A 14,687-nucleotide genomic window follows, 5' to 3' on the forward strand; every position below is an offset into this window, starting at 1 on the left:
CCTTGAAAGTCTGTTTCCAACTTACTCTCGCCAATTCCTGCCTCATCCCCTTCCCCAGTTAAACACTTTCCCATTTTATCCGTTCTTATCCTTTTTCCATGGCTACACTGTGGTCACTCTCACCAAAATGCTCCCCCACCAATTGACCAGCTATCTCCCCACTCACTTCCCACAGCAACCTGGAGGAAATCGCATTCGGCTCCGTTGACATATTGATCTGGATGTTTTCCGAAAGATCAAGCACTTCCTCTTCCTTAATCTCCGCACGGTCCAGCACCCAGACCTACATTATTCCCGTGTCACCCTGATCCAGGTCCTCCCGCCTCACCCTGATCCAGGTCCTTTTCTCTTGTGAGGGCTGCGTCAACCGCCTCCAGCCACATGTTGCCTCCTTTATCCATAAGCAGCTCCCTGCCTCACCACCTTTGTGCTCGTCCTCGGAATTGACGCCAGCCGTGATTTTCCTTCAATTAAACCGTGGTATCCAAATGGCTAACTCTCCCACCCCCCCCCCCCCAGATCCTGTGCCATTCTCCAAAACTTCCGGCACTTACCCGCGGCCAAGAAGGACACCATGAATGTCCCGGCTATCACTACCCCGCCCCCTTAAACATAGAACACTACAGCACAACACAGGCCCTTCAGCCCTCGATGTGGTGCCAACCCATAGATTCCTTAAAAAAAGTACTAAACACTCTATTTTTCTTAAATCCATGGGCCTGTCTAAGAGTCTCTTAAATGTTCCAGCCTCCACCACCACCTTGCCAGTAAGGCATTCCAGGCCTCCACATCTCTGTGTAAAAAAAAAATTCCCTCCCCTCACTTTGTACAGATATCCTCTGGTGTCTGGGAAACAGGCACTGGCCATCCACCCTATATCTGTCTCTCAGAATTTTGTCGACCTCTATCAAGTCTCTTCTCATCCTTCTACGCTCCAAAGAGAAAAGTCCCAGCTCTGCTAAATTTGCCTCACTTGTTTCCCAATCCTGGTGAATCTCCTCTGCCCACTCTCCAGAGCTTCCACATCCTTCCTGTAATGAGGTGACAATTCTCCAAGTGGGGTCTCACCAGAGATTTGTAGAGTTGCAAAGTGACCCCTCTACTCCTGAACTCAATCCCTCCGACTAATGAAGCCCAGCGTCCTATAGACCTTCTTAACAATCCTATCACCCTACATGGCAACCTTGACGGATGTGTGGTTTTTGGACCCCAAGGTCCTTCTGTTTATCCACACTGTTCAGTAACTGACCATTAACCCTTCTGGTTAGTCCTTCCAAAATGCATCAGCTCACACTGATCCAGATTGAACTCCATCTGCTACTTCTCCACCCGACTCTGCATCCTGTCTAGATCCTGTTGTAAACTTCAACAACCTTCAGCTTCGTCCACAACTTCCCGACCTTCGTGTCATCTACAAACTGACTGGCCCTTCCCACAGCCACCCAGGATAGAGGTGCATCCCATCCCGGGGGGGCTTGTCAATCTCAGGTTGTTAGGGGGTAGGGAAGGTGATGGGGAGAGGAAACAGAAGCTTAAACACGATTCAGGCAAGCGTCTTACCTAACCCGTGTCCTCCGATTGACACTGAGGTGAAAGGGCAGAGAGCAAGGAAAGGTCAAGTGAGATAGTGCTCAAAATATATTCAAAAAAATAAGCATTTAAACCGAGTGCAGCGGTGGAGGCGTGGACATGTGCGTGTAAAGAGGGCGTGAGGGAGGGTGGGGGGGGGGGTGTGTGGCGGGAGGGGGGTGAGGCGGAGTGGTTCAGCATGTGCTCACCTGTCACGGTGCATTTGCTGGCATCGCCAGTCGGCACAGCCCGGATGCGGTAAGGCGAGTAAGGGATCTCATCGCCACCGTACTTGATCAGGATGGTGTAGCGGCCGGCCATGGCAGGGATGTATGAGACAGTGTAGGTGCCGTCGCCATTGTCTTGGATGTTGGCCTTCCTGGGCTTGCCCTCCGGGTCCTGTCGGTGCAAGGGGGTGGGGAGAGAAAGGAGGAAAATCTACAAATCTGCCAACAATATCGTGGTAATGGGTTGTATAAAAATAGGGGAGGGGGGAGATGAGATGAGTCAGAAAACAGGAGGGAGATTGAAAACCAACAAGAACAACCTCACACTAAGTGTCACAGAATCTAAGGAGCTGATTGTTGACTTCAGGAAGGGAAAAACCAGAGGTTTACGATCCAGTGATCATTGGGCAATCATTAGGAGTCACAATCTTGGAGGATCTTTCCTGGACCCAACATATCATGAAGAAAGCCCGTCAGCGCCTCTACTTCCTCAGGAGTTTGTGGAGGTCTGGTACGATGTTAGGAAACCCTGGGAAATGTCTACAGATGTTTGGAGGCTGGCAAGAGGGGTGGGTGGAGAGGATCTCCCACCAGCACGGTGCCGAGAGATGGAGATACGCTTCACGTTGTTCAGTGTTGGGGGCAGACAAGGTGGAGTACTGTGGCTGGAGGAGAAGATTGCCACAGAACCAGGCAGAGGTGAGGCAAATGCAGGGAGAGGGTCACCCACCCTACCCAGGGATGGGTTCACCGTTGCCAGTGCACACATGACAAGAGCAGGGATATGATGTTGAGGCTTTATAAGGCCCTGGTGAGACCTCACATAGAGTATTGTGATCAGTTTTGGGCTCCTCATTGGAGAGGATTCAGAGGAGGTTCACTCCGGGGATGAAAGGTTATTGTGTGTTTGACGGCTCTTGGTCTGAACTCGTTGGAATTTAGGAGAACAGTTTTGGGGAGGGAGTCTCATTGAAACATTTTGAAAGGCATGGACAGAGTCAACGTAGAAAGGTTGTTTCCCCCGTGGTGGGAGAGTCTGGGACAACTTCAGCATTGAAGGGCGCTCACGTAGAACAGAGACGTGGAGGAATTTCTTCAGCTGGTAGGTGGTGAATGTGAGGAATTTGAGGCCACGGGTGGTAGTGGAGGCGGGGTCATAGGGTGTATTTAAGACAGAGGATCTCGATGAGTCAGGGGCATTGAGGGTTACAGGCAGTGGGGCCAGGTGGGAGAATGGATCAGCTCACGATTGAATGGTGGGGAAGGCTCGATAGGCTGAATGGCCTATTTTTCTTTTTTTCCCCCCAGAATACAGTAGGGTAGCAGGCCCTTCCGGCCCATGAGCCTTTGCTGCCCAATTACAACCCCTCCCCCTTCCCCTCGCAATACGCCAACCACCCCCCGCAACAAAGACCCCCCTCACCCTGACACTGTGGGTGAAGCCGGCAAAGGAAAGAGGGACTCACTGTGATCTGGACAGCCAGGAGGCCCTCGCCCGCATCCTTGGCATCGATGGTGAACTCCACGGGCAGGCTGGCAGGCACCCCGGTGGTGTTAAGACCAGGGCCACTAGCTTTGACCTTGCTGGCATCGTGGGTGGGGAGGACCTTCACCTTGAAAGGGCTGTGGAGGTGGGGAGGAAACGGGGATTTAGTCAAGGTCAAGTTTATCAGCATCTGTCCAACCTGTCAAAACAGCATTTTCCGGTCCTCAGTGCAAAACACCCAGACATAACACACATACAGACAGATGCAGGTCAAATATTTCATCGATACAAATAAATCTAGTTTCATGAATACAAGAGTCTCGGAGGGTCAGTGTGAGCAGTTCCTTCGGTTGTCCAGCCTGTGGGAAGAAGCTGTTCCTCAGCCTGGTGGTGCTGGCTCTGATCCTCCTGGATCTCTTCCCCGACGGGAGCAGCTGAAAGACGCTGTGTGCGGCAGAGGGGGGTGGGGTAGTGGAAGGGATCCTTGACAATTTTGCCCACCCTCTTCAGACAACGATCCCTGTCAATCATGTCAATGGGAGTGGGAGGGAGACCAATCTGCCGCTCTGTGGATGGACCTCCGGTCCGTTTCTCTGCAGCGACCATCCTGGGATGCGATGCAGCTGGCCAGGGCGCTCTTGACAGTGCTCCTGGAGGTCGATGTGACTGTGGCGCTTCAGTCTTCACAGGAAGTGTAGTCACGGTTGCGCCTTCCTGACCAGTGAGGAGATGTTGAGTGTCTACGATAGGTCACTGGTTACGTGAGCTCCAAGGAACTTGCTGCTCTCAGACAGAGCAGTTGCTGTGTAGTGGAGGGTGGTCATTCCCGGTCCCCCTGACATCCACAATCATCTCCATCCTTCAGACTGGCCCAGCACACAACCCCCCCCACCCCCCCTGTCCCTGGAGTCATCGCTGTCCCCCCACCCGTCCCCACCTCCAATCCCACCCCCTCTCCCCCCAGCCACCCACCTCCGCGGTATCTCCTGATCCCCGTACTGGACACCGATGGTGTATGGGCCCTCACAGGTGGGGACGTAATTTACCGTCTTGGTCCTGTTGGGGTTGTCCACAATCTGCACCGGCTCAACAACCCCTGGAAGAGAAGAGGGGGTGGGAGGGGTCCAAAAGTCAGTCGGGAGGCAAACCATGAAAGTCTATGGATCCCACGGTTGAAGTAAAAACACGAGAAACTCAGCAGGTCAAACAATGTCCTTTATACAGAAAAGATAAAGATAAGTGTCCGACGTTTTGGGTTTGAGCCCTTCGTCAAGATGCATGCAAAATGTCAGCAGGCAGCGTAACAAAGTGGGGGGAGGGGCATGAGGAGGAGTGTGGTCCCACAGGGAGCATGGTGCTCCCCCTGCAGTGTCCAACCGCCCGGTCTTGCTACAATCGGCTCTGTATGAGCTTTAACAGGCCCATTAAAGGAGACGACAGCAGTCTTATTTAAAATCCCTTGGAGTTAGTGCCCAAAATGGCCACAAGGGGTTGCAGACTCCAGGGGGAGGGAAGTGGAGGGACCAGCGCAGGGTGCCAGAAAACGAGGAGACCACCCCCCTCCCAGCGTCTGAGAAGGAGGAAACGACCTGCGGCGGTGGACCAGCTGGGGCTGCTGGCCACTCGGGGCGAGGGACCCACGGTGTCTGCGGTCAAGGGACTCGTTCTGGGGTGGTGGGCTCCTGGAGACGGTCTGGAGGAGGGTACCAGGTATCGGAACCAGGATGCGAGAGGGCGCCGAAGGGCTTCCCTGATCCGAGTCGGGGGCTCGGGCTGCCGAAGGGCTTCCCTGATCTGTGTCAGGAGCTCGGGCTGCCGAAGGGCTTCCCTGATCCGTTATGGGGGGTTGGATCTGGAGCTCGAGCCGCAATGGTTTGAACCAGACTCTGTGGGGCTGTGGGGGCACTGGTGGTGAATCTACAGACACTTGGGGACCATGGGGGGTGGGCGTGGGCCACTCTCCTTTGCTTCTCTTTCTCAGATTGCGCTTCAGGCAATTTCAGCTGATGGCAAATCTGTCCCATGTAATATTTCACTGTCTTCATTACAGGACAATAACTTGAATCTTAAGGCAGGAGGTAATAGATGGATGGATAAAGGAGAGAGGGCAAACCAGCAAATGGAGGGAGGGGGGCCAGCTCTGTGAATGGAGAGGGAAAGGGTAGAGAGCTGGAGGATGGGGAAGGGAAGGAGAATGGGGAGTGGACCAGCAGGAATCGGAGATGTTGACGTTGATGACGCCCGGACAGAAAATCAGGTGTACCTCCGATTTACAGGTGGTCTTGGTGGGACAATAGATGAGGCCGTGGATGGACATGGAGCACAGAATTGAAGTGGACAGCCACTGGGAAGTCCCCAGCACTGAGGCGGATGGAGCGAAGGTACTCAGCAAAGCCATCTCTTGGTCTCTCCGACACAGAGGAGGCCACAGCGGGAGCGCCGGTTGACTCCCACAGACACACAAGGGAAGTGTTGCTTCCCTCAGAAGGCCAGTATGGGGCCCCGAGTGGCAGTGAGGGAGGGGGGTGTGGGGGCAAGTGGGGCACCTCCTGCGGCCATAGGGATAAATGCAGTAGGTGAGGGTGAGGGGGGGGATTCTATGTTCCGTTGCGTCTGGGACCGGAGGGCCAGGGCAGATGAGTGGGAGATGGAGGAGATGCAGGTGAAGGCAGAGGGGGAGCCATGCTGCTGGGAGAAATCGTTGCCAACCACAGGACACTGTTTGACCTGCTGAGTCGATCATTTATGTTTTCTAGGTGAATGATTTGTGCACAGGAGCCCATGGACAATTGATCAAGAAATTAATTTTGTAAACCAGGAAATAACGGACATTGAAGGGGGTGGTTGGGGTCAGGAATCAAAACTGCAGAGAAGGGAGAGGGCAGTGGAAGGATTTACCAGAGGTCGTGGGAGAACATAGAAGATCCCAGCACAGTACAGGCTCTTTGGCCTTTGATGTTGTGCCTAACCCTTCCTTCCCTGCCCCATATTTTTTCCATCTATGTGTCTGTCGAAGAGTCTGTTAAATGCTCCAGCCTCCACCACTACCTCTGGCGAGGCATTCCAGGCCCCCACAACTCTCTGTGTGAAAAAAAAACTTTACCCCTTTCCCTCCCAACACTTTGTACAGACATCCTCTAGTATCTGGGAAACGGACGCTGGCCGTCCACCCCGTTTACGCCTCTCAGAATCATGTTGACCTCTATCAAGTCTCCTCTCATCCTTCTACGCTCCGAAGCTCTCCTAGCCTTGCCTCATAATTCTCCAATCCTGGTGAATCTCCTCTGCCCCCTCTCCATAGCTTCCACATCCTTCCTGTAATGAGGTGACCAGAACAGAACACAATCCTCCAAGTGGGGTCTCACCAGAGATTTGTAGAGTTGCATCGTGACCTCGACTCCTGAACTCAATACCCCGACTAATGAAGCCCAGCGTCCCATAGACCTTCTTAACTATCCTATCAACCCGCGCGGCGACCTTGAGGGATCTGGATCCCTCTGTTAGGAATCCTAAGGCCGAGCCACACCTTTAGGTCCAACAACGCTGACGTTCAGAGGAGCCACTCCAGCCTTGCCCGTGTCCACGTTGAAGGATTGAGGGACGTTGGCCCGCACGTTGGTTCCGAGACCCTGGCCCAAGCACTTGACCTTGGTGGGATCGATGGTGTCTCCCACGGGAACCTTGAATGGGCTTCCTGAAGGAATGAGAGAGAGAGAGAGAGAGAGAGAGAGAAAGAGAGAGAGAGAGAGAGTCAAGTCAAGAAACATTAGAGTCTGCAGACCTCGGGGTTGAAGTAAAAACACGAAGCTGGAGAATCTCAGCAAGTCAGACAGTGTCCATTATACAGCAAAGATAAAGCTACAGAACCAGTCTTTCTGGTACCCTTCACCAGGGTACGAGCAAAACATCAGCAGGCGTCTGAACAAAATCCTGCTGAGATTCTCCAGCTTCGTGTTTTCACTTCGTCAGGTTCATTGTCATCCAATGACACAGCATTTTCCGGTCCTCGGTGAAAAACACGTAGACACACACCCAGACATAACACACATACAGAAAAACAGGACAAGTATTTCATCTATACAAATAAATCTAGTTTCGTGTCTATGAGAGTCTCGGAGGGTCAGGGTGAGCAGTTCCATTAGTCATTCAGTCCGTCGGAAGAAGCTGTTCCTCAGCCTGGTGGTGCTGGCTCTGATCCTCTTGGATCTTTTCCCCCATGGGAGCAGCTGAAAGAGGCTGTGTGCAGGGGTGAAGGGGGTCATCGACAATTTTGCCTGCCTCTTCAGACAATGATCCCAGTAGATCACATCAATGGAGGGGGGGGGGGGGTGGTGTTGGAAAGGAGACTCCAGTGATCCTCTCTGCCTCTCTAACAGTCCTGTGTCTAGACCCCTGATCCATTTCTCTGTAGTGATCGTACCCCGCCGTGATGCTCTCGACAGAGCTCCTGTAGAAGGTTGACGTAACGGTGGCCGGTGGCCATGCCTGTTTCAGTCTTCTCAGGAAGTGTAGTCGCTGTGGCACCTTTCTGACCAGTGAGCAGACGTTGAGTGTCACAACAGGTCACTAGCTAACTCCAAGGAACTTGGTTCTCTCCACTACAGAGTGGTTGTGGAGTGTGGCCCCTGACATCCACAATCATTTCCTTCATCTTGACAAAGGAAAGTGGGGAAGGTTAATGGTGCCACCCTCCCGCCCACTGTGGACACTCTCCCTCCTCTTACCCGGTATCTGTTGCCCTCCGTAGGTGATGATGACATCGTAGGTCCCCGGCTCATAGGGGACATACTCCACCGAGCAGCTGCCGTCTTTGTTGTCCTTGCAGGAGATCTTGGCCTCAGACGGTCCTTCGACGGCGAGTCCAAGACCTCCAGTGCCGGCGTTCCTACACACCAATGGGGGGTGGAGTGGCGGGTGGCAGGGGAATGAGAATGAGGCAGACCAGTTAGCGCATTGCTGTTACAGCACCAGTGATCAGGACCAGGGTTCGAATCCCGTGGTGTCTGTAAGGAGTTTGTATGTCATGTCCTACACCATGTCTGTGTGGGGTTTCCCTGTGGGCTCCGGCTTTCTTCCACCCTTCGAAACGGTCTGAGGATTGTAGGTTAATTGGGTGTAATTGGGCAACGTGGCTGGAATTGTCTTCTACCGTGATGTAAATAAAATCTAAATAAGGTGTTTGACTGAGATCATCTTAACTACAGGAAAGATATCAATAAGGAAGTAAGAGGGCAGAGAAGATTTACTGGGACGTTGCCCGGACTTCAGGAACTGAGTTACACGGAAAGGTTAAACAGGTTCGGACTTTATTCCTTGTAGCGTAGAAGAACGAAGGGAGATTTGATCGAGGTGGTTAAAATTATGATGGGGGGGGGGTAGACAGAATAAATGTAGGGGAAAAAGTTTAGGGGGAACTTCTTCACACAGAGAGCAGTGGGAGTGTGGAACAGGCCCTTCTGGTCTATGCCAAACCATTTTCTGCCTAGTCCACTGACCTGCACCCAGTCCATACCCCTCCTGTCCATGTACCCATCCAGATTCCACTTAAATGTTAAAATTGAGCCCACATTTTACTTTTTCCACACCCCCACCACTCTCTGTATGAAGAAGTTCCTCCTACATTGTTCCCCTTTCACCCTTAACCCTTTGAACAAACTCTGCCTGTCCCCCTCATAATTTTAAACACCTTGATCAAATCTCCCCTCATTCTTCTACACGCCAGAGAATAAAGTCGAACCTGTTCAACTTTTTCCTGTAACTCAGTCCCTGAAGTCCAGGCAACATCCTAGTAAATCTTCTCTGCCCTCTTTCCATCTTATTTTTTAAATTTTTTTATTTTTCACACTATAAACCATATTGACCAAGATACATACAGACATTTTTTCTCTTGAATAGTGTCATTTTCTCCCCCTTTTTCCCCCTCCCTTCCCTCCCTCCCTCACCCCCTTCCCATTTAATTGAAGTTCAATCTATAAGATACATTAAACCCGTTAAACAATGTTGTCACTTAATAAAAATAAAAAAGAAATTTTACTGAGTCAGTTCTTTTCGTTGTCTTCTCCTTCTGTCATTTTAGGTGGTGGAAGTCCACGGTAGGATTTCTCTATTGTGTTTCATGTATGGCTCCCATATATGTTCGAATATTGTGATGTTATTTCTTAAATTATATGTCATTTTTTCTAATGGAATACATTTATTCATTTCTATGTACCATTGTTGTATTCTCAAATTATCTTCTAATTTCCAGGTTGACATAATACATTTTTTTGCTACAGCTAGAGCTATCATAACAAATCTTTTTTGTGCTCCATCCAAATCGAGTCCAAATTCTTTGTTTCTTATGTTACTTAGGAGGAAGATCTCTGGGTTTTTTGGTAAATTGCTATTTGTGATTTTATTTAATATTTGGTTTAGATCTTCCCAAAATTTTTTCAATTTCTCACAGGTCCAAATTGCATGAATTGTTGTTCCCGTTTCCTTTTTACAGCGAAAACATCTGTCAGATACTGTTGGGTCCCATTTATTTAACTTTTGAGGTGTAATATATAGCCTGTGTATCCAGTTATATTGTATCATGTGTAACCTCATGTTTATTGTATTTCTCATAGTTCCGGAGCATAGCTTTTTCCATGTTTCATTCTTTATCTTTATGTTTAGATCTTGTTCCCATTTTTGCTTAGGTTTACCGTTTGTTTCCTCGTTCTCCTTTTCTTGCAGTTTGATGTACATGTTTGTTATAAATTTTTAAATTATCATTGTGTCTGTAATCACATATTCAAATTGCTTCCTTCTGGTAACCTCAGACTGTTTCCCAATTTGTCCTTCAAGTAGGTTTTCAGTTGTTGGTATGCAAATATTGTATCGTGAGTTATATTATATTTATCCTTCATTTGTTCAAAGGATAATAATTTATTTTCCAAAAAACAATTATCTATTCTTTTGATCCCTTTTCTCTCCCATTCGCTGAAGGAAAGGTTATCTATTGTGAAAGGGATTAGTTGATTTTGCGTCAATATTAGTTTTGGTAGTTGGTAATTTGTTTTATTCCTTTCTACATGAATCTTCTTCCAAATGTTGAGCAGATGATGCAATACCGGTGAATTCCTACATTGCACCAACTTTTCATCCCATTTATATAGTTCAGGTGTATATATATATATGTGTTCAGGTATCTTCTCCCCTATTTTATCTAGTTCTAATCTAGTCCAATCTGGTTTTTCCCTTGTTTGATAAAAATCTGATAGGTATCTTAATTGTGCGGCTCAATAATAATTTTTAAAGTTTGGCAGTTGTAAGCCTCCTTGTTTGTACCATTCTGTTAATTTATCTAGTGCTATCCTCGGTTTCCCCCCTTTCCATAAGAATTTCCTTATTATTTTCTTTAGCTCCTTGAAGAAGTTCTCTGTTAGGTGAATTGGTAATGACTGAAATAGGTATTGTATCCTTGGGAAAATGTTCATTTTAATACAGTTTATCCTTCCTATCAGTGTTAGTGGTAAGTCTTTCCAATGCTCTAAGTCATCTTGTAATTTTTTCATTAATGAATGATAATTTAGATTATATAGATGGCCGAGATTTTTATTTAGTTGTATACCTAGGTATCGCATTGCTTGTGTTTGCCATCTAAATGGTGATTCTTTCTTAAACTTTGTGAAATCCGCATTATTCATTGGCATTGCTTCACTTTTATTTTCGTTAATCTTGTAACCCAACACTTCTCCATATTCCTTCAATTTCTTATATAATTCTTTTATTGATAGTTCTGGTTCTGTTAAGTATACTATAACATCATCCGCAAATAAACTGATTTTATATTCCTTGTCTTTTATTTTTATCCCTTTTATATTATTTTCTGTTCTTTATCAATTCTGCTAGTGGTTCTATAGCTAACACGAACAGTGAGGGAGATAGTGGACATCCCTGCCTTGTTGATCTGCTTAAGTTAAATTGTTTTGATATATATCCATTAACTGTCACTTTCGCCAATGGCCCCTTATATAATGCTTTAATCCAATTAATATATTTCTCTGGTAGGCTGAATTTTTGTAGTACTTTGAATAAATAATTCCATTCTACTCTGTCAAAGGCCTTCTCTGCGTCTAAAGCAACGGCTACTGTTGGAGTTTTATTTCCTTCTACTGCATGAATTAAGTTAATAAATTTACAGATATTGTCTGTTGTTTGTCTTTTTTTAATAAATCCAGTTTGGTCTAGTTTTACTATTTTTGGTACATAGTCGGCCAATCTGTTTGCTAATAGTTTAGCTATTATCTTATAATCTGTGTTAAGTAGAGATATTGGTCTATATGACACTGGTGCTAGTGGATCTTTCCCTGTCTTTGGTATTACTGTAATTATTGCTGTTTTGCATGAATCTGGTATGTTTTGTGTTTTATCAATCTGGTTGATTACTTCCAGGATGGAAGGAATTAATGTCTTTAAATGTTTTATAGAATTCTATTGGGAATCCATCCTCTCCTGGTGTTTTATTGTTCGGTAGTTTTTTTTAATATCTCCTGTAATTCTTCTATTTCAAATGGTTTTATTAATTTATTTTGCTCCTCTGTTTGTAATTTCGGTAGTTCAATTTTAGTTATTCTTCTTTCCCTTCGTTTTCAGTTTGGTATAGTTGTTCGTAGAATTCCCTGAAGTTTTGATTGATCTCCGTTTGATTATATGTAATTTGTTTGTCCTTTTTCCTTAATGCCAATACCATTCTTTTAGTTTGTTATGTCTTAAGCTGCCACGCTAGAATTTTGTGAGTTTTTTCTCCTAGCTCATAATATTTCTGTTTTGTCTTCATTATGTTCTTCTCCACCTTATATGTTTGTAGTGTTTCATATTTTATTTTTTTGTCTGCCAATTCTCTTCTTTTAGTTGTATCTTCCTTTTTTGCTAATTCTTTTTCTGTATTTGTTATTTCCCTTTCCAACTGTTGTTTCCCGATTGTAGTCCTTCTTCTTCTTAGTTACATAACATTATTTGCCCTCTGATGAACGCTTTCATTGCGCCCCATAGTATAAACTTATCTTTCACTGATTCCGTATTTATTTCAAAGTAAATTTAAATTTGTCGTTCAATTAATTCTCTAAAATCCTGTCTTCTAAGTAGCATGGAGCTTAATCTCCATCTATACATTCTTGGTGGGATGTCCTCTAGCTCTATTGCCAATAACAGGGGTGAGTGGTCCGATAATATTCTAGCTTTATATTCTGTTTTCCTAACTCTCCCTTGAATGTGGGCTGATAACAGGAATAGGTCTATCCTTGAGTATGTTTTGTGTCTACCCGAATAATATGAATATTTCTTTTCCTTTGGGTGTTGTTTCTTCCATATATCCAAAAGTTGCATTTCTTGCATCGATTTAATTATAAATTTGGTTACTTTGTTCTTTCTGTTAGTTCTTTTTCCACTTTTATCCATGTTTGAGTCCAAATTAAGGTTAAAATCCCCTCCTATTAGTATGTTCCCTTGCGTATCTGCTATCTTCAAAAAGATATCTTGCATAAATTTTTGATCTTCTTCATTAGTTGAATATACATTGAGTAAATTCCAAAATTCTGAATATATTTGACATTTTATCATTACATATCTCCCTGCTGGATCTATTATTTCCTCTTCTATTTTGATTGATACATTTTTATTGATTAATATAGCTACTCCTCTGGCTTTTGAATTATATGACGCTGCTGTTACATGTCCTATCCAATCTCTCTTTAATTTCTTGTGTTCCACTTCAGTTTGATGTGTTTCTTGTACGAATGCTGTCAATTTTTTCTTTTTTCAGTAAATTTAACAGTTTCTTCCTTTTGATTTGGTTATGTATTCCATTAATATTTAAAGTCATATAGTTCAACATAGTCATTTCATACTTTGTTTATCTTTCCTTTCTGTTTCCTCACCACCACCTTCCCTTCTTATCCATTTCTGCTTTCTTTTTTTGAACACATTATAAGACAACATTTCTAAAACATAAAATATTTCCACTATTCTCATATCTAAAATTCCTTTAACACCAATAGTCCTTCCCCTTTCTGAGTTGCCCTTTGTCCCTTGTCGAGCAACCACATCTCCCCTCTCCATTTGGATTTGCGAATCCGCTCACAAGCGTCAACTGATTTCGCAGTGACTGTTATTCTTCCCCACCCAGCCCCCCCCCAGAAAAGATTTTAATCTTCATATATAACAAAGGTCACTCTCTTAATTCCCTCCTTACTTCCTTTCTTCCCTTTCTTTCCCTTCTTATTTCCTACTTATACTCTATTTTAAAAAAATATATATATATAGTTTGTTGTCATTTTTGTTCTTGTTACATCTCTTCATCTCTCTGTCTGTTTTGTAGTTGTTCTGCAAATTTTCGTGCTTCTTCCGGATCCGAGAATAGTTTGCTTTGCTGCCCGGGGATAACTATTTTAAGTACCGCTGGGTATTTTAACATAAATTTATAACCTTTTTTCCATAGGGTCATTTTTGCTGCATTAAACTCCTTCCTTCTTCAGGATTTCAAAACTTGTATCTGGATAGAAAAATTTTTTTTGACCCTTGTATTCCAGTGGTTTTTTGTCTTCTCTTATTTTTTTCATTGCCTTCTCCAATATATTTTCTCTTGTATTTCTTAGGAATTTTACTAGAATGGATCTTGGTTTTTGTTGTGGTTGTGGTTTAGGGGCCCTGTGTGCCCTTTCTATATCCATTTCTTCCTGTAATTCTGGTCTTCCTAGGACCCTGGGGATCCATTCTTTTATCAATTCTTTCATATTTTTGCCTTCTTCATCTTCCTTAAGGCCCACTATCTTTATATTGTTTCTTCTGTTATAATTTTCCATTATATCTATCTTCTGAGCTAACAGCTCCTGTGTTTCTTTAACTTTTTTATCAGATTCTTCTAATTTCTTTTTCAAGTCATCTACTTCCATTTCTATGGCTGTTTCTCGTTCTTCCACCTTGTCCACTCTTTTTCCTATATCTGACATGATCATCTCTAATCTATTCACTTTTTCTTCTGTATTTTTTACTCTTCTTTTTATTTCACTGAATTCTTGTGACTGCCATTCTTTTACTGTTTCCATATATTCTTTAAAAAAATATATATCCATGTACTTGCCCTTCCCTTCGTCTTCCATTTCTCTGTGTTCTTCCTCCTCTTCTTCTGAGTCCACTCCAGGATCTGTGTCCTTTATCTTGTTGGGTTGTTTGTTTTATTTTGTTGGGTATTTTTGGTCTTCTTATTTTTATTAGAAGTGTCTTGGTGTTGGTCTTCTTCCTCTGGGTTGGTCATCTGTTGTTTCTTTGATTTCTTATTTTTATTCTCTTCCGTCTTGTCCCGTTATTTTCTAGGTTTTCCTGTTGAGAGTCTTGCTGTCGTGTTATACTTGTCTGTTTCGGCTGTGGAGATTTACTCCTCA

The 14,687-nt window shown here is 45.1% G+C and overlaps 1 protein-coding gene across 1 annotated transcript in view; it reads right to left on the minus strand.

The window, feature by feature from the left end:
* flna (filamin A, alpha (actin binding protein 280)) overlaps positions 1-14,687 on the minus strand; it is a 98,377-nt gene that overhangs the window by 40,958 nt on the left and 42,732 nt on the right. Inside the window, 6 exon segments of the mRNA XM_069923273.1 lie at positions 1,561-1,584; positions 1,779-1,968; positions 3,263-3,419; positions 4,255-4,378; positions 6,809-6,976; positions 8,007-8,167. Coding sequence (XP_069779374.1) covers positions 1,561-1,584; positions 1,779-1,968; positions 3,263-3,419; positions 4,255-4,378; positions 6,809-6,976; positions 8,007-8,167 — 824 coding nt within the window.

Source organism: Narcine bancroftii, chromosome 3 (assembly GCF_036971445.1).
Source record: "Narcine bancroftii isolate sNarBan1 chromosome 3, sNarBan1.hap1, whole genome shotgun sequence".
Classification (NCBI taxonomy): Eukaryota; Metazoa; Chordata; class Chondrichthyes; order Torpediniformes; family Narcinidae; genus Narcine; species Narcine bancroftii.